Genomic DNA, 24,907 nt, shown 5'->3' on the forward strand with positions numbered 1-24,907 from the left:
TATTATTGTATTATTAATAATATATTAATATTATTATTATTATTATTATTATTATATAAAATAATATTGTCATGTTCTTTTTACCTTTTATTTTTTTATTATATATATAAATATATATATATATATATACATATATATATATAAATATATATGTATATATATTTTTTATTTCTACTATTTAGTATTTCTGAAAGTGAAATAAAGTTCCTTTTTTTTCTTTTAAGAGGAAGTCTGCGTAGTGGAACATATATCAGCTGGAGAGAAAGTTCCAGTCGGAGGTATTTTTAAGCCGAACGCCAGCTTCCGGTAAATGACTAGTAGCAGAAGGTGAGAGTGCTCTCGTGTGCTGCGGGGTGAAATCTCTCTTGACGTGTTTTTTAGACAGAAACAAACAAACAAACAGCCGGAGATCAACACTAACGAGCATCAACAAGCTGCCGGTTAGATGTAATGAACCGTGGAGATATAAAGAGATATTAAGAGATACAGAGCGGTTTGTCTGTTGGACGTTGAGTTAGCACACTGAAGCTAACCGGCTAGCTCCTCGTCGTCCTGGAGACAGAACCCAGAAGAACCTGCACGCTCAGCACCTGGACGTTCAACCTGTTAAACACTCCTCCAGCCGGGATCCGCCACGTCTTCTCTTGTTGCCATAACGGAGAAGATTCATTTTTCATGTGTGCACTGGGGCCGGTTTCGACATTTTAATGGGAGGCGGCTCGCTTTGGACGAGTGGACATTGCGGGCGCCAGTTGCGAAGAAAGCGGAGGTCCTGGCTACTACTACTACTACTACTGCCTGTCGGGCTCAGATGGAGTCCCTGGCCGGCTACGTGTACAAGGCAGCCAGCGAGGGCCGAGTCCTGACCCTGGCCGCACTGCTGCACAACCACTCCGAGTGTGAGATCCGGTACCTGCTCGGCTACGTGACCCAGGTGGCCGGGCAGAGGTCCACTCCTCTGATCATCGCGGCCCGGAACGGACACGACAAGGTGGTCCGGCTGCTGGTGGACCACTACAAGGTGGACACCGAACAGACCGGCACGGTTCGGTTCGACGGGTAAGAGCTGCCATGTGTTCACCGTCTCTCTACATGGAGAGAGGTGTAGCTAAAGTTCACAGAGGTGGAGGAAGTACTCCTCCTATTACTACTTCAGTGAAGGTAGTAATACCACAGTGTAGAAATACTCTGTTACAAGTACAAGTCCTGCATTCAAATAGTTACTCAATTCAAAGTATCAACATCAAAATACACTCAGAGTACCAAAATTAAAAGTACTGAAGTACCTCCAGAGGTGGAGGAAGTACTCAGCTATTTTACTTCAATGAAGGTAGTAAAACCACAGTGTAGAAATACTGAAGAAAGTATCAACATCAAAATATACCTAAAGTACCAAAATTAAAAGTACTGAAGTACCTCCAGAGGTGGAAGAAGTACTCAGCTATTTGACTTCAGTGAAAGTAGTAATACCAGAGTATAGAAATACTCTGTTACAAGTACAAGTTCTGCATTCAAATAGTTACTCAATTAAAAGTACTCAAGTACCTCCAGAGGTGGAGGAAGTACTCAGCTATTTTACTTCAGTGAAGGTAGTAATACCACAGTGTAGAAATACTGTTACAAGTACAAGTTCTGCATTCAAATAGTTAACTCAATTAAAAGTATCAACATCAAAATATAAGTAGTAATACCACAGTGTTGAAATACTGAAGAAAGTATCAACATCAAAATATACTTAAAGTACCAAAATTAAAAGTACTCAAGTACCTCCAGAGGTGGAAGAAGTACTCAGCTATTTTACTTCAGTGAAAGTAGTAATGCCACAGTGTAGAAATACTCTGTTACAAGTACAAGTTCTGCATTCAATTAGTTAACTCAATTAAAAACAAGTACCAAAAATTAAAATACTCATTATGCATAATGTCCCATTTCACAATAATGTATATTATATTTATTGTATTATAATTATAGATGCATTAATGTGTACATTACTTTAATGTTGTAGCTGGTAAAGATGGAGCTCATTTTAATGACTTTATCTACTACATCACTTTAATATTTTTACTTTATATGCTTCCAGGTAGCTTGTGAACTTTACACAGGGATCAATAAAGTTTTAACTTAATCTATAATATTACATCTAGGGCTGTCCTGAAAACCATTTTTGAGCTTTGAAGTTTTGGTGAGAAATATTCAAAGGGCTGCTGCTGCACTACTGTACATACACACACACATACACACACACATACACACACACACACCTCTACACATAACAAACAGCGATATCCGTCTGAGAATAACTAATAATAATTTATATTGAATATGAACATATAATAATGTTGTGTGATTATTCCTTATTTCATGGGCTATTTTGGGGTTTATACATTCGTATTACCTACTTATATCTATAAAAAAACAAAGCATTCAAATACTGATTTGGAGGTTGAATACCATGGCAACGGTCGAAGCATTCAGGTCAGCCATGACATCATTGATTTATTAGTTGATTATATTTTGTATTATTAATCTGAATCTGTAAAGTAACTAAAGGTGTCGAACCTCAATCTTTTTTGGTACTGACAAAATGTGTCTGTTCCACACAAAAAAAGCTGGCATTGACAGTTTGGTCAGATTCACAATCTTGTTTAGTTAATAATTGATCAGAAAGTTCCCAATTAAAATAATAATTTAGTCAATTTTAGACCGTATTTTATTCCGTTTTTGACGTTTACCATGTGAGACGTTTGGTTTCTTTTGTCAAATGAAAAAAGGGGTTTGTAGGAAAACATTTCTCAAAGTAAGCTGTCAAAAAGGTATTGTTTACAATCAGTAGTATTGAGGGGGGGGGGGGTTATGAGCCTCAGCCCCACAATAGAAACCTGCTGTTGTTTCACTTACTGAGAGCTGAAACTGAAACTTTGAGCTGGTTTGTCCAGCTGGCCACACCCACTCAGTGATGTCATAGCAGATGCTTTGACCCAGTTTTTAAAGAAATCCTGCTGTAACTGGTGGTGTAGTAATAATAGAGCTTTTTTAAAATGTAAAAGTTAAATGGGTGCTCTGTTTATGTCTGTTTATGTCTGTTTATGTCTTATGGAAAAACAGTCAGAAATGTGAACGGATTCAAAAGTCTGTTGAAATAGTTTCTTTCTAATCAGAGGTCAGCTTGTGTGTTTGAGTTCTGAGCTCAACCTGCAGGAAGCTTTGTAATAATAAAGATAATACTTATGTAATTCTACTGTTTTTATTCAGCATTAAAGAGATGAAGTTTTTGAGTAGTTGAGGTCTTGATGTCCGACAGATCAGAGATCAGATCCTGAACCTGAAACTAACAGCTGAGTGCTTCCTGTCTGTCCTGCAGCTACGTCATCGACGGGGCCACGGCGCTGTGGTGTGCAGCTGGAGCAGGACACTTTGAGGTGGTGCGCCTGCTGTTGAGTCACCATGCCAACGTTAACCACACCACCATCACCAACTCCACCCCCCTGCGGGCCGCCTGTTTCGACGGGCGCCTGGACATCGTCCACTACCTGGTGGAGCACAAGGCAGACATCAGGATCACCAACAAGTACAACAACACCTGCCTGATGATCGCCGCCTATAAGGGCCACGCCGACGTAGTGAAGTTCCTGCTGGAGCAGGGGGCGGACCCCAACGCCAAGGCCCACTGCGGGGCCACCGCCCTGCACTTTGCAGCAGAGGCGGGCCATCTGGAAATCGTAAAAGAGCTGGTGCGCTGTCAAGCAGGCATGGTGGTGAACGGACATGGCATGACGCCACTGAAGGTCGCTGCAGAGAGCTGCAAAGCAGATGTGGTGGAGCTGCTGCTGGCGCACGCCGACTGTGACCCGCACAGCCGCATCGAGGCCCTGGAGCTGCTGGGCGCCTCGTTCGCCAACGACCGGGAGAACTACGACATCCAGAGGACGTACCACTACCTGCATATGGCCATGTTGGAGCGCTACCGCGACCCAGAGAACATCATCACCAAGGAGCTGCTGCCCGCCATCGAGGCCTACGGCGGGCGTAGCGAGTGCCGGACACCTCAAGAACTGGAGGCCATCCGGGTGGACCGGGACGCTCTGCACATGGAGGGGCTGATGATCCGGGAGCGTGTCCTTGGCTCGGACAATATAGACGTGTCACACCCGATCATCTATCGCGGCGCCGTCTACGCAGATAACATGGAGTTTGAACAGTGCATCAAACTGTGGCTTCATGCGCTGCGTCTGCGCCAGAAAGGCAACCGGAACACGCACAAGGACCTGCTGCGCTTCGCCCAGGTCTTCTCCCAGATGGTCCACCTGAAGGAGCAGGTGTTGGCCTCGCCCGTCGAGCAGGTGTTGAGCTGCAGCGTGTTGGAGATTCAGCGAAGCATGGCTCGAGTGGACGCGGCGGCGGAATCGGAGCTGCCGCAGGCCCTGGACAATTACGAGTCAAATGTTTTTACCTTCCTTTACTTGACCTGCATCTCCACCAAGACCACCTGCAGCGACGAGGAGCGCGCCCGCATCAACAAGCACATCTACGACCTGATCCAGCTGGACCCGCGGTCGCGCGAGGGCTCGTCTCTGCTCCACCTGGCCATCAGCTCCAGCACGCCGGTCGACGACTTCCATACCAACGATGTGTGCAGCTTCCCCAGCGCCCAGGTTACCAAGCTGCTGCTGGACTGCGGCGCGCAGGTCAACGCTGTCGACCACGAGGGCAACACCCCGTTGCACGTCATCGTCCAGTACAACCGGCCCATCAGCGACTTCCTCACGCTGCACGCCATCATCATCAACCTGGTGGAGGCCGGCGCCCACACGGACATGACCAACAAGCAGAAGAAGACTCCGCTGGACAAGAGCACCACCGGCGTGTCGGAGATCCTGCTGAAGACGCAGATGAAGATGAGCCTCAAGTGCCTGGCGGCGCGCGCCGTCCGCCAGCACCAGATCACCTACCGCAACCAGATCCCCAAAACGCTGGAGGAGTTTGTGGAGTTCCACTGAAACGGACCTGAGGACAGACTCTGCTCTTTTTAAAGAATTTCTTATAATTTTCTAACAAATCCAAACAGTGCTGAGGACGATGGTTCAGCACTAACAGTTTTTGAGCATTTTTATAAAACAGCTGGATGCTTGTTTTCTATTATAAGTATTAATTGCTACGTACCAACAGCCATCGACGGCGATCCGTCCGTCTGTCTGTATCTCTGGGCTGCAGCTCGTTCACTGCGACACATCAGAGGAAACTTCCAGCTGACTTTCAGCTTGTTCGTGCTGCGACAGCAGAGAGAGGACGGCGGCGACGTCACCGCGCTGCTTCTTGTTTTGCCTTATCTCCACGCCGGGGAGCCGCTATGTTACTGTGATTCTACAGTGTGAGTGAATGAGACACGATCAGAATGAATGAGTATCTGTAGAGAAGCCAACAGACGGCCGACCTCGCCTGCTTTACACGCCGTCACACACATGATTTTTTTAAATAGTTTTCACTGTTTTAGTTTCTACTGTAACATCAACAATGTGCCGAAGAGAAAAGAGGCAGAATAAGGACACGTGATCTGACTGCTGGGCAGAATTTATACCAACAATCAGGCTTTTAGTTCATTTGATGTTATAATAAAGGATTTGCTGATAACAATTACTTTTTGAAAATAGTTTTTCTCTTGGCCTGTTTCACTAAAACAGTGCTATATGGCCCAGAGTTTGCAGACACCCCGGTCCACATGTATCAGATCTAATGGAGGGAAGTCTTAATGCTACAGCATTCAATAATATTTTAGACCATTTGGTCCCCGTTAAACAAAGCAATATCTACGTGGGATTCCTCATTTTAAAGACCTGAACTAGTAAAAACGATCTACTAGGGCTGGGACCATTCAAATATATATACCAGCTATGTGATTCGTTACTATCATGATACTTGGGTGCCAATTCGATATGTATTGTGTGTATTATGTATTGTGATACAACGAGCTGTATTCACATACAGTGCCATTGCACTGACTGTATCTAGCAAGCCACACGTCGCTACTGCGGTATGAACCCAAAATAAACAGATTGTGCTGTGATTTAATATCAATAAACGGATCAAAATGATGCTGAAATAACTACATAATGATGCTGATTTGTAAAAAGTCCAAATTCATGCTTTGTCCGGTCCGTCCACAAGACGACAAGCAAACAACTTAAAATGCTTGTTTTCTGAATGGAGTTTGGATGGATCAGTACGCGGCTATCCATCAACACTCAACATAAAGTCATCTAGGCATAAATACGGCAGCGACGTTGTTGTTTCTACCATAGACAGTCTGTGGTTTCTACACAGAGTTTGGTCCCGTCTCTGTACAGATATGATGTACTATCGTAGCTCTGGGTGACCACAGACACATACAAGATTTTACATTTACATAAATTTCAACTCCTGCAAATGCCATTCGCGTCGCCCGATGCAAATTTGCGTCTATTCGCTTCATTGCATTGACTTTGTGTGTAATCACGCCGCATGAAATGCTTGATTCGCTCTTGGTGTGAATGCGCCATAAGACTCATAGAAGCCCAATGGATGATCTAAACAAAAAATGCATCGTCACAAAGCTGAAAACTGGTCTGTGTAGGATGGTATATCACAGGATGCAGTGGAAGATGTTGTAAAGTTTGGGTGTCCACATACTTTTGGCCATGTAGTGTACGTTCGTAAAATACCAAATACTCCCTGAACATGATGCCGCCAATCCCCATTTATAAATTGAAATTATTTTTTATTCAACAGTGAAGTGCAGGACGATGCCACCTGGTTTAGCTTCAGCTTCGCTGTCATCGGTATGACTTAATGTCCTCAAATCCTTTTCAGATTTCTTCTTCTTTTTTTTATCAATTGCCTGAGGTTCTGGTCGGTTCTGCAGGTCTGTGTCGGATCATGTCCAACGACTCCTGATCACCGTTGTAGAGCGAGAGTCTGTGGACTCAACGCTGCAGAGAAAGTTTATTGTCATTGTTCTTTTTACATTTTATTTTTGTTTTATGTCGTGTCCACTCCCCATCTTTGCTGTTTGAGCCTCATGTATTTCCAGAGCTAACCATCTGCTTTTCCAAAATGTAAATGACTAGTGATCTTTGTAAAACCCAGAAAGAAAAAAAAAAAAAAGTATTTATTCATTTTATTTCTCAAATTTCACCACTGTTTCCTGATCCAAACAAAGATGTGTCTGGAAATGAGACCCGTTTGTACGACGTGAAACAAAACCCGACTTAAAGCAAAGCATTAATTGTCGTACAAAACGAGAAGATGTGTCGACTCTGGCTGCAAGGAGGACATATATGCTGAGGAATGTTTAAAACCTTTTTTTTATGTTGCAGCACAGAATATTCTCTCATCCAGATGGTTAGAAAGTCTGAAAATACCTGCAGGACAGCAGGAACGGTTATACAAGACGAACTGTGTGTGTTGTGTACTTTCAGTTTGTGTAAGATGGCTCTCTTCAAACATGGCGTTTATTAATGCTAATGCAAAACTCCCCAGCTCTTCTTCTTTATTCTGAGAAACCTCCCACACATGTTGGGGATTATTCCTTTAAGTGTACCTGACAGTTTACATGCTGAGATTCTGCGTTCAGTGATTGTAAAGACAGAAAAAAGTGCTGTTGTGTGAAAGAACCTTGTTAAATCCAGACTTTTGAGGGTGGAGATAGAAGGATTAGAAGCTCCTTTGAGGGCTCATTAATCTTTACGAAGCTCTTTTTAAAACCCGGCCGATCGTACCTAAAACCCGCCGCAGATGAGACGATAACAAAAGCTGTTTGCTTGATCTTTCCTTCTGTACATGTGGAAACCTGCAGGGAGGAAAAGTACTTCTTTGCAGGAGATTCATTAGCTCTTCACTGGAGGTGCACTGATACCTTTTCTGTTTCCTCCAGAAGTAGCTCACCCAGCAAATCAGTGCATCTGCACTCCCCAAAGAGGGAACAATTATTTTTGGAGGTTTTCGCTGCAGCAGCTCGGCCACAGAGGATGGATTTATCAGAGAAACGAGCTTCTGCACATGATATATTTCCATCAACTTGCAGATTTCTTATGAACGTCGCTCAGAGTCCAAAAAAGACTCGTCCAAAAAAGACTCGTCCAAACCGAGTATATGTCTTGACCCTGTACGGTCAGTAGGGCTGGGACAATTCACCTATCTACCAATTCGATACCGTCACGATACTTGGGTGCCGATTCGATATGTATTGTGATTTTTAAGTATTGCGATTCGATATTATGATTTATTGTGATTTTTGTTAACTTTTTTAACACTAGACCATGGGGAAAAAGATGATACATACACTTCATGGGACTTTTACTTTGGAAAATATAAATAAATAATATTAATCCAGTAAAAATGTTTGATTTTCAGCATGTATGTAGTCAGAGATGTCCTGAAGTCAAATATATCAGTCATTGTCAGCAATTATTTATTAAATTTTTTCCAGCAACCCAAAAATCAAAGAATAAAGACATTTCCCTCACAAATTAGTGGTATTTTCTTTTTAATTTATAAGGGGCATGTAATGTTTTATACTTCTGGTGAATATAATCCAATCAATCTTATTTCCATATATGTATTTTTTTTATATGCAGTTCCCTTTGTTAACACCTTATTTTGAAAAGCAGACGTAGTCACGTGTATACTTCCTCTAACTTCTCCGAGGTGGTCGCTAGCTCTCCCGTCAGCTCCGTTCTCTTTATACATCCATGGTCAGCTCCATCGGGGCCGTTTGAATGCATTTAACATAAATGTCAGTATATGGGTGCTCTACAGTTGTAGCGTCAGCCCATTTGACCACGGAGATGAGAGTGACGGCCGGCTTGACCGCACGTTACCGCAATACGATAACGTTTCCTGTCCATGACAGAGTTAGCATTCAGCTTTAGCCATGATGTCTAGCTCTACTTTTCCTGCAATGTGTGAAACCCAAAGTGTTTCCATACTTTACTGGATGTGTAGAGTTTAGCACGCTGGATTTAAAATGTGAGGGTGCCGGTCGTATCCACGCAGACCCTCCGCCGTTTTCTACTTTCTCGCTGCGGTTTGATTTGGTTGAGGGATACGGAACGGATAAGACGTCACGTTACTCAGACTACAACAATAAAAGCGGTAACTTCCTTCTGCCTCCACATTGACTCAAATGAAGCAAATATATCAATTCTGGCATTAAAAAATCTATTTCAAAATCGCAAAAAAAAAAAAAAAAAAGAATTGTGATACATAGGTGAATCGATTTTTTTTCCCACCCCTAACATCTGCATAAAGGACTGTTCCCGCCTTTTCATGTTGAAAGAGCAACGGCCAACGAGGAAACTCCAACACTCGGCCGACCAATCGTGTGACTTCATCACTCAGTGTCAGACTCTTGTGTTTGCAGGGCTGGCACTCTGCGGTCCGGCTAAAGAGTCTAACATTTAAAAGTCTGGAGAACATTCACAAAATCCATCGGGACCACTCAGCACAACTCTCTGAAAACTGTCTAAACACGTATTTAATCTGTTGATTCAAACTGAACCGTCGGGGTTATGTCTCACCTGTTTCCTGTTTTAGAAGCTGGTTTTGCTGCAGCCAGTGTTGTGATTCTCTAATAATCAGGTGGAGGAAAAGTTGTTTAGTGTTTGTATTCCGGGTTTGATTTTTCTGAACAAAAGCAGCATGTGATGCAACAGTTGTCAGACTTTTCCGTTATAACATGCAAACGCAGCGTCTGTCCTTCTGATCAATAACTGTATCTGTCCAGCAGAGCCCATTGGTCGGGCATTACTGGAGGGGGTTTGAGGTGATGATAATGTGCCATTCATGATGCTAATTTTATTTTTAACTCAGAGTTTTTATTTAACACTGCTGTGAGTCTGATTCTGTCCTGATGGAGCTGGAAACACTTTGAGTTTTTAACCAGTTTTCTGAGGCTGAAATGAAGCCAAAGATTCTCCATGTGTTGATGAAATGTCAGAAGATGTCAGCTGTGGTTGAACTTCCTGCAGAATGAATGCTGTCAAATTAAAAGTTTTCTGTCTGCATTCACCAGCGTTCTCCTGTTATTCATTTATTCTGAATGTTTTAGTCTGAATGTACCTACACAGGTGTTCTCACAGGTCACGTCCTGGTTTTAAAGGCTGATTCTGACACTTTCTAGACTAAATATCTTTCAATTTGAACTTGTAAGAAACATTTCACTACAATAAAATAGTATGTAGTAAGTACTATCCACCTCAATTACACATGTCAGAGTGAATAAAGCTTTTTAGATCAGATTGTCAGGGGATAAAATTAACTGAAAGCTAAATGAATGAATACATAAATTGAAATTTTGTTTTTCTTAATTCTTGTGATGCGTTCACTTCAGACTGACTCCAGGTGGATTTTAGAGTCTTTGCAAACATGCTGGATAGATGTGAATGAAAAATTCACACTCAATTCCCCAATTTTTCATTTTTATTCAGGAAAGAGTTTTAAAATTTGAAATTTTGTGACTATTTGACGAACAGCTGTGCGACTGGGCTGGCCAATCACACGTCGCATTAAATGGAAGACCACTGATTGACGAATGTGATTTCTAGATCTGGACTTGTACTGATACCCAGCCCTACCAGCCCAATTAAACTAAAACAAAACGCTCAATCTGACAACACCTTTTGCTCATGAATTTACACAATTCACCAAAAGCAACTGAACTGGGGTGTTTTTTTCTCTTTTCTCTCAAGTTCATACAGTCAAAAGGCAGAGCTCAAGTCATAAGACAGAATATATAAATATGATAAAAAGAAAAACAAATTCACCATTGTTATTTGTATTTCTAAATGGAGTTTGGTGGCCTCCTGTGATTCCCAGCATCACTCCAAACACCTTCCACCTGAGCAGATGGAGTCTAATCAGCCACATGGAGAACACCTGTGTTCAGAGCTTTTAAGGCTCACTCACTGGTGTGTTTCTCTCTGTGGACGAACTACGCTCAAGTCACTCAAAGACAGTCACAGACGTGATGTTTATGTTACTGAAACTCAAGTTTAGCAGATTTTATGTTGTCTAAATCCTCCACTAAGATGACATTTTCCACCCTCATGAGGAGATTTATGTGTTTTTACTTCACCACCCTCAGGACTCAACGTCAACATTGAGTCTCTCAGGCAGATCAAACTGACTTTCCTCTTTTCTAAGCTGGCATTGTCTCTCTATGGAGGATGAAATCTGCCAAAAATAAATGACTCGATAAATAAATATGTCATCGAATGTAGTAAAAATAATATTAAAATTAATTTACTTCCTATTTATCTTTGTATTAATTCCCTTATTTATTCACTCTTCTGTTTAATTTTCTCTTTTATTTATTTATTTTCATAATTCTTTAAATGTATTAATTTTAGCACTTTAGTTTTTATTTATTTATTTATTTATTTCTGCACAATTTTCACTTTGCATTTCACCCCTTATTTATTTCCCCAAACTTATTTATTTCTGTATTCTTTTCTTTATACGTTTCTTTATCCATTTCCTTTTTCATTTCTTTGTGCATTTCTGCCTCATCAATTAAAAATCACTAAAAGAGATTTTTTTAATTTCATGAGAAATTGACTACAAATCTAATGAAGCACCACATAGCACACAGCTTGTATGTGTCTCGTCTTTATTCCAGTATTAACAGACATAGTGAACACATGGAGTTCATTTCTGGGCGGAGCGGCATCACACATCAGTACAAACTGCTTCATATCAAACAATAATGCCACAATCCTTTTAATAATTCACACATATTTACAAAAAGAGTGGACTTTATACAACAAAAGTGCATCTGATATAAATTCAGAAATAATATACAATGTGTTCATAAGATGCATTTACAATTTCCATTAGTATAAAAAAGGAAAATAAAATAAAATCAGCCCTCTTAGGTAGTCTTGTGTTGTCTCATATCTTATTAATCTGCCCTCTGTGTTAAACACTGCTGTTGGTGTGACACAGTGTGTTCATCTCTGCACTGTGAATAAAATAAATTCTTATTTTGCATCACGTCTCCCGTCGGTTTAACTCACCAGCTTCATTGTTGAGATTACATCATCATGAGGCATCAGGTGACACACGCGGTCACACAGGTTTCTCAGGTTTTACAACATTTTTCCGAACCACGTATGCAGCAGTTGAAAAGATCCCTGTCACTGGAAACTAGACAACTCTGTTCACTTTGTGTGTTCCTCCATCTAGCGACGCCGCCGTTACCGTTGTGGCAGCCAAATGCGTCCAGGTTGCTCGTAGTAACTAATGTAAATGTTGGCGTAGATAATAAACACAGAGGAGTATGTATTTAAAATTGATTTAAGTGAGATTGAAGACATTTTTTTCGAGGACACAGCTGCCGTCACTGCGAGCAACCACGATGCATTCAGCCTCGAGTCACAAGTTAACACGGTTAGCAGACGCATGTTCTGTTTGTGATGGCGACCGATTAATGATGATTACTTTGTGGTCATTAGGTTATGGTGACCCAGCCCAGTCGCACAGCAGTTCGTGAAATAGTCATACAATTTAAAGTATTGATTCAAAGACACCATTTTTTTTGTTATGGTCATCACAAAATCTATTTAATCCATGTAATTGTGAACCAGGAAGTAAAGAGATCCCCGCACGCCACGTAAGGAGGAGGTCGGGGTGGGTCAAAAAACACCAGATTTTCACCAGGAGACCGCTGTTTGTGTCCCGTGTGAAACCAGAGGTCAAAGTCGATCTATTTTTCAAATAACTTCCGTACTGAAGTTACAGCACTTCTGGAGTTATTTTGACCCAAACTATGATCTTTTCCTAAACCTAACTAAGTCGTTTTGTTGCCTAAACCTTACCAAGTCGATCTATTCCGAAACCTAACTAAGTCATTTTATTTTGAAAAGACTGGAGCGGAAATTGACACGTGCGTCACGTGTTGCTGGACACTCGTAGGAAAACGCTGAGTGTCACGAAAAAAATACGTAAAATAGTGTGTCTATGTACAAGAATCAAAAAGCTTAAATCCCGTGACTATTTCACAAACTGCCGTGAGACTGTGTTGTGTAGGGAGACGCCACCGCAGAAATGGATTCCTGTATGTCTTTGGCTTGTTCAACTTTGACCCGCTCGACTTAAATCACTTGTGCACACAGTATTTTCAATGCAGCACAAGTTCACAACAGCCATTTTAGGCACATTCACCTTCGTTTATTAGAATAAAATAACACCCGAGTTAGCTTTAAGCTCATTTGTATCAGCGGTCCCTTCAGAGGATGTACATCGAGATTTGTTCTTGGTTACGTGGTGCTACGCTTTAGGTCCAAACTTCTTTTTAAAAATAATATGTTTGGTTAGTTCCATTTTTTGGGGACTGAAATATGAGTAAAATCACACAGTAACTGAAGCTCTAGTGTCTTCCTCTCTACCTTCTTATAACACAAAATAAGTATTTTAAACTGGGGATTGATTTGAAACTTGTGATATGAAAACCGCCGACTGTACACCTGTTTCAGCTGCTTCATTCATCCACCTATTTCTTTAACGCATTAACGCAATCGTTTTTTCCTAGGTTGTAGCGGACTCATTCTTAAAGCTAGAGTGAAGATACTGGTATCATATGAAATAAGAAAACCTAAGGAATCCATCAGTACCAACAATGTTATACTAGCTTGTCATGAAGGAGGTTGAATAATACTACGAAGTCGTGCTGAATTTTGGCGAGGAAAACTGTCATAGTCATTTTCAAAAGGGTCCCTTGACCTCTGACCTCCAGATATGTGAATGAAAATGGGTTCTATGGGTACCCACGAGTCTCCCCTTTACAGACATGCCCACTTTATGATAATCACATGCAGTTTGGGGCAAGTCATAGTCAAGTCAGCACACTCACAGTACCTGTGAGGGTTTCTGAACAACATATGTCATTGTTTTGTGTTGTTAACTTTAAGGTACATTTTGAACTGATAAAAAATGTGTGATTAATTTGCGATTAATCATGATTAAATATCTGAATTGATTGACAGCCCTAGTTGCGACACGTCGTTGTGATTAAAGCACTTTAAATAAACTTGACTTGTTCTCTTGTGGTTGGTGCTGGTGAGCAGTTTGCTGGTTCGTAGATGAGCTGTGGATGGGTTTTGTTCATCAGCTGACAGGATGCGTAGAGCCACACGACGACCCTTTTGATTAACTGGAACATGTTCATATGTTCGGGGCGTGGCTGATTGGCTGATTGGCTGATTGGCTGATTGGCTGATTGGGGCATGGGGGTCCCTGAGTTACAGGTGGAGGCTTGTGATGCATTCAAGTGTTCCTCATCAACTCATAAAGTCAGAAAGTTCTGTTTTCACCACCAAGAAGTTACACGTTGGACCACAGTTCAACTCATATCATAAATTTTGTGACTTTACAAGTTGACGAGGACCAAACGAACGCAGCGTCGTCGTCGCCCACACATTATAGCTCCTCTGCTGCCTTCCCATTGGCTACAGGCTGCTCCTTCTCTTCCTGTCTCCTCCGTCTGTTGAAGAAGCCGAGCTGAGCAGAAAGCAGACACATTTATGGTTTGAAATGCACTTCAACTGACAGCATGATTGACAACATTTCACTTCACACACGATAACTGTTGGTAACGGTTTTAAATTTCCATTATTTGCCACAAGGCAGTCCAAAAGTGACGCCAATGCTGAAGTGCCTTAAACCTGCATTCTCTCAAGTAGCCAGAAGGGGGCGACTCCTCTGGTGGCAAAAAGAAGTCTGATTGTATAGAAGTCTATGAGAAAATGAGCCTACTGCTCACTTGATTTATTACCTCAGTAAACATTGTAAACATGAGTTTATGGTCTCAATCGCTAGTTTCAAGTCTTCTTCAATACAACATGATGTTCATTTAGTAAATTATGGTCCCATTTAGAGTCAAACAGACCATAAAGCAGGGGATGCCTTGTGATTGACAGGTCACTACCACGGCGTCGTCCGGTCTGGGAGTTGTCCTTTATTTTCTCTCAGAACTTTAACCCTTTCACAGTGTGTTTTCACTTCAGCAAAGTTAATTATAACATTTTGGTCACTTAAAAACATCTTATTCAGCGTTTGGTTGTAATTAGCTCCACCCTCTCGTGTCACTTCTGGTTGCAAAAAAACAAGATGGTGACAGCCAAAAAAACAAGATGGTGAAGGCCAAAAAAAAAAGATGGTGACGGCCAAAAACCAAGATGGTGACGGCCCAAAACCAAGATGGCAATGACCAAAAATCAAGATGGTTATGGCCAAAAAAACAATATGGCAATGACCAAAAACCAAGACGGCGACGGCTAAATAAGAAATAAATAAGCTTCTGTGAAAAACGTCCGGGGATACTACAGAAGAATCTTACCTGTGACTGGACTGCAGTAGTGGAAGAAGTAACTTAAGTAAAAGTAGTAACACCACAGTGTAAAAAATATTCTGTTACATGAGTCAGAAAGTCCTGCATTCAAAACTTTACTTCAGTAAAAGTATAAAAGTATTTTCATCAAAATGTATGTAAAGTACCAGAAGTAAAAGTATTCATTCTGCAGAATGATCTATATTATATTATTGTATTATAATTATTGATGCATTAATGCGTCCATCACTTTAATGTTGCAGCTGGTAAAGGTGGAGCTATTTCTAATGACTTTATATACTGATGGTAGTTTAATCTATAATAACACATCATCATTTATTTTACTTTGTATTAATAATCTGAATCTGTAAAGTAACTAAAGTTGTCAGATAAATGTAGTGCAGTAAAAAGTCTAATATTTCCCTCTGAGATGTAGAAGAGTAGAAGTATAAAATAGCATAAAATGGAAATACTGCCCACCTTCCATAGTGCCAGGACCAGTAAGGCCAGTAGCAGCAGGCCTCCCAGTGAGCTCCCCAGTATAATCCAGACCGGAACGATGTAATCTTCCTCCTTCCTCAGCTCCAGGATTATCTGAACACATTCACATCATCCACCGACTGAATTTAATTTATTCTCTTCTGACCTTCTGAGCTTTCAACATGCTGGAATAAATTATCTGAAATAAACTCAATAAACCGCAGAAGGTCAAACCCAACATCAACCAAACAGACACACACACACACCTCATTTCTATAAATACTTTATGATCTGAATTTATATTAGACATCACATCATGTAGATTCAGTGGAAGTTACATTTTTAAGGGTCTTTTCTCATGATGCAGCTGATTGTTGTTTGTGTTAGAAGTCACACATGTAGTTTGTTTAACACTTTATCTTTATATTTGTTACATACGGACAAAATAACAAAAACACTACAACAACATGAGGGCAGGATTAAATTGATTTATACAGTTTAATTTTAAAAAGACTTAAAACCAAAAAAATTAAATGTGATTATGTACCTAAGAAAGGTTAGGTTTTGTACACAATACAAGTGTCTTAACCAGGGCTGTCGATTAAAATATTTAATCACGATTAATCGCATCATTGTCCATAGTTAATTGTGATTAATCGCAAATTAATCACACATTTTATCTGTTCAAAATGTACCTTAAAGGGAGATTTGTCAAGTATTTAATACTCTTATCGACATGGGAGTGGGCAAATATGCTGCTTTATGCAAATGTATGTATATATTTATTATTGGAAATCAATTAACAACAACACAATCATAAAGTGGGCATATCTGTAAAGGGGAGACTCGTGGGTACCCATAGAACCCATTTTCATTCACATACCTGGAGGTCAGAGGTCAAAGGAACCCTTTAAAAATCACCACGAGAGTTTTTTCCCGCCAAAATTTAGCGCAAGTTTAGAGCGTTATTTAGTCTCCTTCATGACAACCTAGTATGACATTGTGTTAATGCGTTAAAGAAATTAGTGGCGTTAAAACGAATTTGTATTAATGCTTTATTATCGCGTTAACTTTGACAGACATACTCTTAACATTAAATTATAGTTTAATTTATCCATATTTAACATACTGTAATACTGTATGGGCAAGTACTTTTCCAACTTATCTGAACAAAATATTGCTGCTACAGAAACAGTTTATTAGATTAGCAACTTTTTTGAATGAAGTTCGACCAAGTGCAGCACTTTTTAGATTTTTTTAGTTTACAGTTGTTGACTATATTTGACATCAACATTCTCCAAACCTGTACGTTTGTCGAGATATAAGGATGCAGATCTACCTCGTTGTTTTAGATATTATTTTGTTAACAGTTTTCTATCACATTTCGTGGAGTTATCTTATGGAATGAAAATGTCAATTTAACGTTTTCCTCTGTGTCATTGTCTGTGTATAAAAAGGGACTTAGAAATGCTCTGCTGACAAAAACATTTGATTTAGAAAAAAAATGATCACTCTTAGAAACTCTTACTGTAAATATTTCAATTAATCCTGCTTCTCTGCCTGTTTTTTTGTTTGTTTGAACTATACACCTACACTTATTTTATATGTGCAATTTTTGAACACTAATATCTTAAATGTACTGGTGATTTTGGTCATGATAGTATTTATTGTATGTCCTTTGGCTGGGGTTTTTATTTAAGCCATTACAGGTTTCTAACACATCCTCACACATGTTTTACATTCCTTCCATGTGAATTGTATTTTACTGTCTTTTGATAAGTGTGAAACAAATAAAAAAAAGATGGAGATGATAAAGTGCTTCACTTAAAAAAGAAAGAACATTAGGGATAAACTGTACCTAACAGGAAAAAGTGATATGAAGAAATGATAATTAAAAAACAGAACTTGTGGATGACATTACATTCTCAGATGTATCTCTTTTTTTGTCCACCCCTTTTTACTTATCCACTCTCAATGGGTGAGTAAAAGAAACCATGTTGAATATCTGCAGCTCTTATTGTTGTAATAAAACTGTCTGACAGCAGATGGCAGCAAAACTCCACATCTACAGTTTATATGTGTAGTTATAACACTGTGTTTGGTGGAAAGGTAGTTAGTTCATAACTCAGTAAATAACTAAATAAGAAAGAAACGCACTGAGTCAAAATGTCACTTAAATAACAGCTGGTTTGTTTGTTAATATCTCTGTAATTACAATAGTTGTAGTTTGACTTATGCAGCTCTCTCAATGGACTTTCTAATCTGTGTTAGTACATTGAAAGAAAATTCCATGATGATTTTTGTTGTTTGTTTTTTCCATAGTTATTTGTTGATTTATTGGATTGTTGTCTACTGATTGGTTAGTTTTTCTGCCTAATTTATGTGCTTTTGTTGTCTTTTTCTTTTCGCTATTTAGCTTAATTTTCTTTTCTTTTGTTTGTCTCCTTACGTTGAGGGGAGGTTCTGTAGCTTCTTGACCTCTCCTGTCACTTTTCTTATTTTTATCTGGATTTGTATGTACTTTGCTAAATAAGCCTGGTTCTGATTCTGATAGTATTTCTGTTTTATTTTTATGTATGTGTTCCTCTAAATTTCCGTTTGGTGTATTTCTGGTGCAGCCCTGACCTTCCTTTTGATTAGGGACATCTGAACAGGAGTATATACTTCCCGTTAAGTAACAATTAGGCCTGAATAAAACCAACTTGTACGAGGGAAAGTGGATTAATAAAAACCTGTTTTGCTTTCACCTATACGAGTGCTGTCGGTGTGATCTGTGTGCATACGACCAGAAACACTTAACTTCTTAAGGTTTACACTCTGCTACAAGTGTTGGACGCTGCACGGCTGATGCAGCCGCACTCACTGCCTCTCTCTGCTGCTTTTCTTCAGCTGTATACTCAAATAAATACGGCTGAATATCTGAGTCAGCCAAAACACTGTAAAATGTATCCTCGTATATAACATCCTCCGCACTCTTATTTTGGGATGAAATTCTCACTGACACGTCACATGACGGCGCTGCATGCAGGAAGATCAGCAGGTTTTGGCAGTAGGAGAACTCAGCTTTCTGGGTCAATATAGACCTTTTCATTGTCATTCTGTTGCTAGGGCAACAGGTTTGGTCCAAGTTTACTTCCTGTCAGCTACTGCATTAACAAACATTGCATAGGAACATACAAAGGGGCTCATTATTTCTTCCATTGACCACATTTACCATCAACACTGATTACACATCCACATTAAAAGTGATGCAACAGCTGATCTCCAGTCTGATCTGTGATTTAGTGTTTGAACAAAAGAAGAAGTACACAAATCACAGCCCTCAACTAGTTCATTCATTAGTGTATTCATCGAGTGGTTGGTTCATTACCTGTCTGACAGGTCGGTCCTCCTGGAGGAACATGGGACTGGACGCTTCCAGCTGGATGGAGGCAGCAGTCAGTAACTCCAAGGACCTGAAGCTCACCTGAAACAGGAAGTCAGTCGTCCGATGGGAACGTAAAAGACTACAGATGTAAAGTATCGAGGATCTATGTGAGGACAATACATCAAACATTTGTGGTTTCTTAGAGAAGTAAGCAAACATTGGCTTTTTTCTCAGGGTTCCACGTTGGTTTCAATGTACGTTCTATATTTACAGTTTAATTTCGGAGAAACTGGAAACGTAGAGGTTCCTTAAGAGACTCACAGCGAGCAGAGCGGGAAGCTGAAGTTGTCCTCCGAGCGTCACCTTCAGCTCTCTGGAGGCCGGCAAATTCAGTCGGCATCGGACCGCCACGCTCACACTGTTACTGTGGTTCTACACAGACAGATAGAAGAAGAAGAAGAAGAGGAGAGGAAGAAGAAGAAGAAGAAGAAGAAGAAGAAGAAGAGGACAGCTGTCTCTCTGTCTCAGTGGCTAAAGGTCATCATGAAACGTCATGGGTCTTACCAGCTGCGACAGGTGAGACAGGTCCTCAGCTGTCACCTGATTGGTTGTTCTGGGCTGAGGCAGCACGCAGTGAGAGCCAGCTTCCTGCAGGGAGGAAGAAGAGGAGGAGGAGGAGGAGGAGGAGGTGTGACTGTATTATACTGTATATTTCTCTTTATAGAGTCTGTGTAAATGGATCCATGTAGCTCCTCCTGTCTTATTAAGATGTATGTAACTGTTCCCCCGTGGTATACCTGCTCGATGCTGTAGTCTGTGATGTTCAGCAGCTGGTTCCCCTTCCTGGTCCCAGACCAGATTTCAGCCCTGAACAGGACGTCCTGCACTGAGAAGATGCCCAGGTTCTGGATCTACACGCAAAGTAAAAGATGGCAATAAAAATATAAATAGAAATCTCTTATTGTAAACCCTTAAAGTGACGTCTAACACATCCCTGCAGTTATTTAGTTATGATTTATATCATTTTTGTTTTCTAATTGTTAGAGACAAAAAAGGTTACATTGTTTGTAGGCAAGTCATTACAGGGGTTGAATTATTTCATTATAGTTTATTTTGTTTCTTTTAATTGCATAGATTGTATGGGTAGAGTCGTAGGAAAGGCGTTTCCCTTTTAGACTGGACCACATGTTCAGGTGTATATTCAGGTCTCCTGTTGTGTGTGGCAAACGGCAGAGCGAACAGTTTTTTGTTTGTTTTAAAAGATTAAACGCTGATAGGTGTGGTTTGATAGATGATTTTTCGTTGAACAGAAACATGTCATGGATTGCATCTGTTTTATTTCAATAAATCTTTTGTTTATGGACTTTCGAATGACGGAGTTATTGGAATTATTTGGATCACATGAGTCAGAAAAACCCTCCACAGCCACAGAAATAGTCACAAAATAATTGATTTTATGTACATAGTATCTGTAATACAAAAAAAATCCTAAATGTCCTCTTAAACTGAGATAAGATCAGACATTTCTGTAATGAGGCCGCAGGATCCTGAAAATTTAGTAATGATTCATAATAATAATTTTACACTTCTCCTAGTGTCACATGTCAAAATGTCTTCCGTGGAAAAAGGTCTCGCGGACAGACATCAAATAATCAAATATACCAAAAAACTAGAAAAGTCACATCAGACATGAAAAGTGACATTTCTAGACCAACATGTTCAGTGAACTCACATAATAAGTGAGGTTGAAGGTGGGAGGGCTGCTGTCTGGTTGGTCCCAGGAGGAGGAAGAAGAGCTGTCTGCTCTGATTTCAAAACGAGGAGGGTTAGGGTCTCTGACAGGAGAAGAGAGGAAGAGTTTGTTGTAATATAGACTTATTATAAGCATCATTAAAGGGCCATTTCACCCAAAACATACTTGAATCTCAGCTAATTTGAGTCTTTATAAACACACTGTTGTACTTAAACTATATGGAGGAACCTGCAAAAATAAAAAATAAATAAATAAATGACTTGATAAAACAATAAATGTCATTAAATGTAGCAAAGATAATATTAAAAATAAAAATAGTCATTAATTAATTGATCAAATGTGACATAATACAAACGGTACATTTAAATGACAATACATAGATTTAAAAATAAATATAAAATAATGCAAATAAATACATTAAAAATAAATACAAAAATAAATGAATAAATAAAAAATAAATGCAAAAATAAATACATAAATAAATAAAAGGGAAAATTAAACAGAAGAGTAAATGAATAAGGGAATTAAATCAAAGATAAATAAATAAAGAAACAAATTAAAACAAATATCAATTTATGTCACATTTTATCAATTAATTAATGGCTACATTTATTTTTGATATTATTTTTGCTACATTTAATGACATTTATTAATTAATTTATTGATTCATTTATGTATTTATTAATTTATTTTTGATTTTGGCAGGTTCCGTCCTCCATAAAAAAAGACCACACATCAATAAAATCCAAGTTTATAATATTTCCTGATGTTGTTAAATGTTTTTGTAAACACAGCAGTGGAATATGTTTTACTGCAATCAGCAGAGAAAATGTGCTGATGCTTCATCTATATCTCAAACATCAACTGCCTCTAATTTGTAGGCTCAGAAAATACTGAATTTTTCCTTAACACATTTATCTGAACCCTGATGATAAATAATTGTTGCATTTGTTCGATTTTCAGTAGTTATTTCCTAATGTTTACATGTATGACTGTATGTAGATGATCTATTTCTCTGTTGCATCCTGTTACTGGAACAGTTTTACCAGGAAGTGATGTCACTGACCTGGTGAAGAGGAGGTCAGTTTGGTACTTCAGAGGGAGGAAGATGTCGTTGATGTTGTCGTCTGGGTATCCCTCCTCTCCATCACTGATTAACACACACACACAGACTTGTGAAGACATTATATTGACTTATCTCCTGGGACCCTTAGGCCTCACATGAACCTAAATCAGAAACAATAGACCTGGATCTGGACCCTGATCTTGATGGTTTACCTTTTGGGGACCTGGTGTGTGTCCCCACAATGTAGCTATGAAAACAGATGTACAAGTACACACAGAGACACACCTTTGTACTTCTATACTTATAGAGGAACCTGAACCTTAACCCGATCATTTTAACCCTCAAACACCTTTTGAAGACGTGAGAACTAAAGAAAAAGACTCCTCAAAAATGTCTTGCTTCTTGTTTTGTTTGCTGCTCACATGAACTCGAACTTGTTCATTTGAAACAAGAAATATATATGATCTGATATTACAACTAAATCGTGTAATAGACCCATTCGTCCACCAGAGGACAGTGTGCCAGTGTCACATTTTGCCTCGCAGAGACGTGAATATTACGCGCCTGTATTAACGTGCAGTACCAGCAGGGGGAAACAAAACCACTTAATTAGGTTAAGGGAAAACGTCATGGTTGGACTTTAAAAAAGTACGTAAACTAAGTAAAACACGTACGGAAAACAATGTAACGTCACTACAAAACACGTGAAAAACGGCACCAGCTAAATAAAACACCGGTCTCGAACAAGGGGGTTAGGATCGAAAAGTAAAAAAATGACGTCCTTGCGTTTTTTTCCTAACCACTTTTCCGTGACCTTGATGGAAAAGGTCATGAGGTCAAGGAAAGAAATTCATAAGGTCTTAGGAAAAGACACCCGTGGTGCTCAGAGAATCCGACTGCACTTCACTAGGCTCCGTAATTATGATGCGACAGCGGCGGATGTCGTGGGACTGCCGTCATGAAACTACAATATTCCAAAGATGGACTATAAAATAAGCGCTTCTTCTCCTCGTGCATTCTCACATGGTTTATTCATGCAGGATATATAACCAGCTGCTTCAGTGTGACGGAGAGATACCGCAGGTCCTGCTGCTGTTACACTTTACAATCAACATAAAGGATTATTTTGTCTTAAATGTGGACAACCCGTTGAAAGATATTAGGCTACTTCATTATTAAGGTTGGAATTGAAATTAAAAAAGGAATAGCCTATAAGCTACCAGTCACAAAGGTTCATATGATAAATAGTTCATTGAGTTATGGAGAAGGCGTATAACCATATAAGTGTAGACTATAGGGTTCTTCATCCTACTCCTTATAGGCTAATATTTACTGATGTTGATTATTTGTTTATTGACATTTTTTTTCTTCTCTCAGCATCCTGTTTTTATCACTAATTGATAAAAAAAGAAAGATAAATTGTCTTTAATGAGGACTTTTCTCATTAACTTCCAAACTCCAAACAAACACTGAAATAAATCAAACAATTGTCAGAGTGACATCAGCTGTCTCACCTGCTGGTCGCCATGACTACCCGGACGTGATCCAAGAAGACCGAGCGGCTGAACTCAAACTCCAGACGGAAGGATACCTGGACAGGAAGAGAGCTGGTTGCTTTCAAAATAAAACAACTGACATTTTCCACCTTCTTCGAATGTTATGTTAGATTTTAGTTGGTATGGCCCTGTACTCTTCCTCCTAACTGGCTCAGTAGGCTGTTATCGTCTATTGGTGAGCCGGAGGAGGAGCATTATTGTTAGGGCAGCGACCTCTAGTAGCCGTAGTAATTATGACGGGAGCAAAAGAGGAAGTCAGGTGACGTCAAACAAATACAGGGCTTTCACCCAGGAGACCAAAAGTCAATGTTGACTCATTTTAACATGTGCAAGTTAACTTATATAACGTGCGTAATTTACTTAACTTAACAAACGTACTCACCCAAACCATGACCCTTTTCTAAACCTAACCAAGTAGTTCACCAATTCCTAACCAATTCACAACGTTAACCACGTGTTCAAAACTGCGAACCATTTCACAACATGCGATTAGGTGCAGTTTGCCCCGTCTGAAGTATTATAATGGTGGTGATAACGACTGATAACGGCCATTTAATGGGCTGATAACATTCAAAATGGGTGCATTTTCTCTGATTAAATAAATACATTCAGTTTCTATATATACTTGTACTTTAAAAGGACAGTAAGACATATCTAAAAATGTTAAAATCCTAAGCGGAAGATGAATATTCAAACCTCTGACCCTCTTCAACCATCAGGTCTCATCAGTTTATACTATTCTGAATGTTTTAACGTCCCGACATGTGAAACGCTTTGTGTGGTTTCGTCCTATGATCATCTCAGACTGTGTTTCCCTCCGGCGGCGTCTCACCTCATCCAGCAGCCACCGCCTCATTAACAGGAAGCCCACAATAATCTGTACCGCAGTCTGGACCCATAAACTGGACTTCATTCAGACAGCCATCTGTAGAGCAGGCCCTCGGGGTACCATCACGTTTACAGGACGGTCATTAGGCTAATGAAGGATGTTAGTGGATCGCAGATTCCTGCTCTGTTTAATCACTATCATTAGTCTGACAGCTGTATGAATAACACCTGTTTTACTGTCTGTCTGCGGTTACAGTTACAACAAACTGACATTTCACTTACATTTTTATTATCTGTGAAGTCTGTTGTTCTGTATGTTTTATGTTTGGTGAAACTATATTATGAAATTGGTCTAATAATCACCTCTCTGGAGAGTACACCAGAAATTAAGTATTGACTTATTGACTGTAAAGTTGGGGGACTCGCAATAGATGAATCAAAACCAGGAGAGTCTGTGCAGCTGGATATATATTATATATAAAATACTCTGACTTTTACT

At 39.7% G+C, this 24,907-nt stretch overlaps 2 protein-coding genes across 4 annotated transcripts in view; one reads left to right on the forward strand and one right to left on the reverse strand.

Annotated features, from left to right (window-relative positions):
• Positions 1-276: 276 nt before the first annotated feature.
• Positions 277-24,871, forward strand: fem1b (fem-1 homolog b). Of its 2 annotated transcripts, XR_005206505.1 has the most exons (4): positions 277-1,059; positions 3,362-6,217; positions 12,365-12,369; positions 24,858-24,871. XR_005206505.1 is itself a non-coding variant. In XM_037766326.1 (2 exons), exons 1-2 carry the CDS (start codon positions 812-814, stop codon positions 4,995-4,997), a joined length of 1,884 nt encoding a protein of 627 aa, XP_037622254.1. In that variant the 5' UTR covers positions 277-811; the 3' UTR covers positions 4,998-7,358. The 2 variants fall into 2 exon arrangements, 1 of the variants encoding a protein (XP_037622254.1); XM_037766326.1 differs by lacking the exons at positions 12,365-12,369; positions 24,858-24,871 and having other exon boundaries at positions 3,362-7,358.
• LOC119486280 (integrin alpha-11-like) overlaps positions 13,910-24,907 on the reverse strand; it is a 49,984-nt gene continuing 38,986 nt past the window's right edge. For both annotated transcript variants that reach the window (XM_037766290.1, XM_037766291.1), the window contains 9 exons: positions 23,539-23,615; positions 22,025-22,108; positions 20,938-21,040; positions 20,003-20,116; positions 19,770-19,853; positions 19,527-19,637; positions 19,209-19,304; positions 15,839-15,952; positions 13,910-14,529 (listed from right to left, as the gene is read on the reverse strand). In XM_037766290.1, coding sequence (XP_037622218.1) covers positions 14,449-14,529; positions 15,839-15,952; positions 19,209-19,304; positions 19,527-19,637; positions 19,770-19,853; positions 20,003-20,116; positions 20,938-21,040; positions 22,025-22,108; positions 23,539-23,615 — 864 coding nt within the window. In that variant the 3' untranslated portion in view covers positions 13,910-14,448. The remainder of the gene's footprint in view (positions 14,530-15,838; positions 15,953-19,208; positions 19,305-19,526; positions 19,638-19,769; positions 19,854-20,002; positions 20,117-20,937; positions 21,041-22,024; positions 22,109-23,538; positions 23,616-24,907) is intronic.

The sequence above is a fragment of the Sebastes umbrosus genome, chromosome 4 (assembly GCF_015220745.1).
Source record: "Sebastes umbrosus isolate fSebUmb1 chromosome 4, fSebUmb1.pri, whole genome shotgun sequence".
Lineage (NCBI taxonomy): Eukaryota > Metazoa > Chordata > Actinopteri > Perciformes > Sebastidae > Sebastes > Sebastes umbrosus.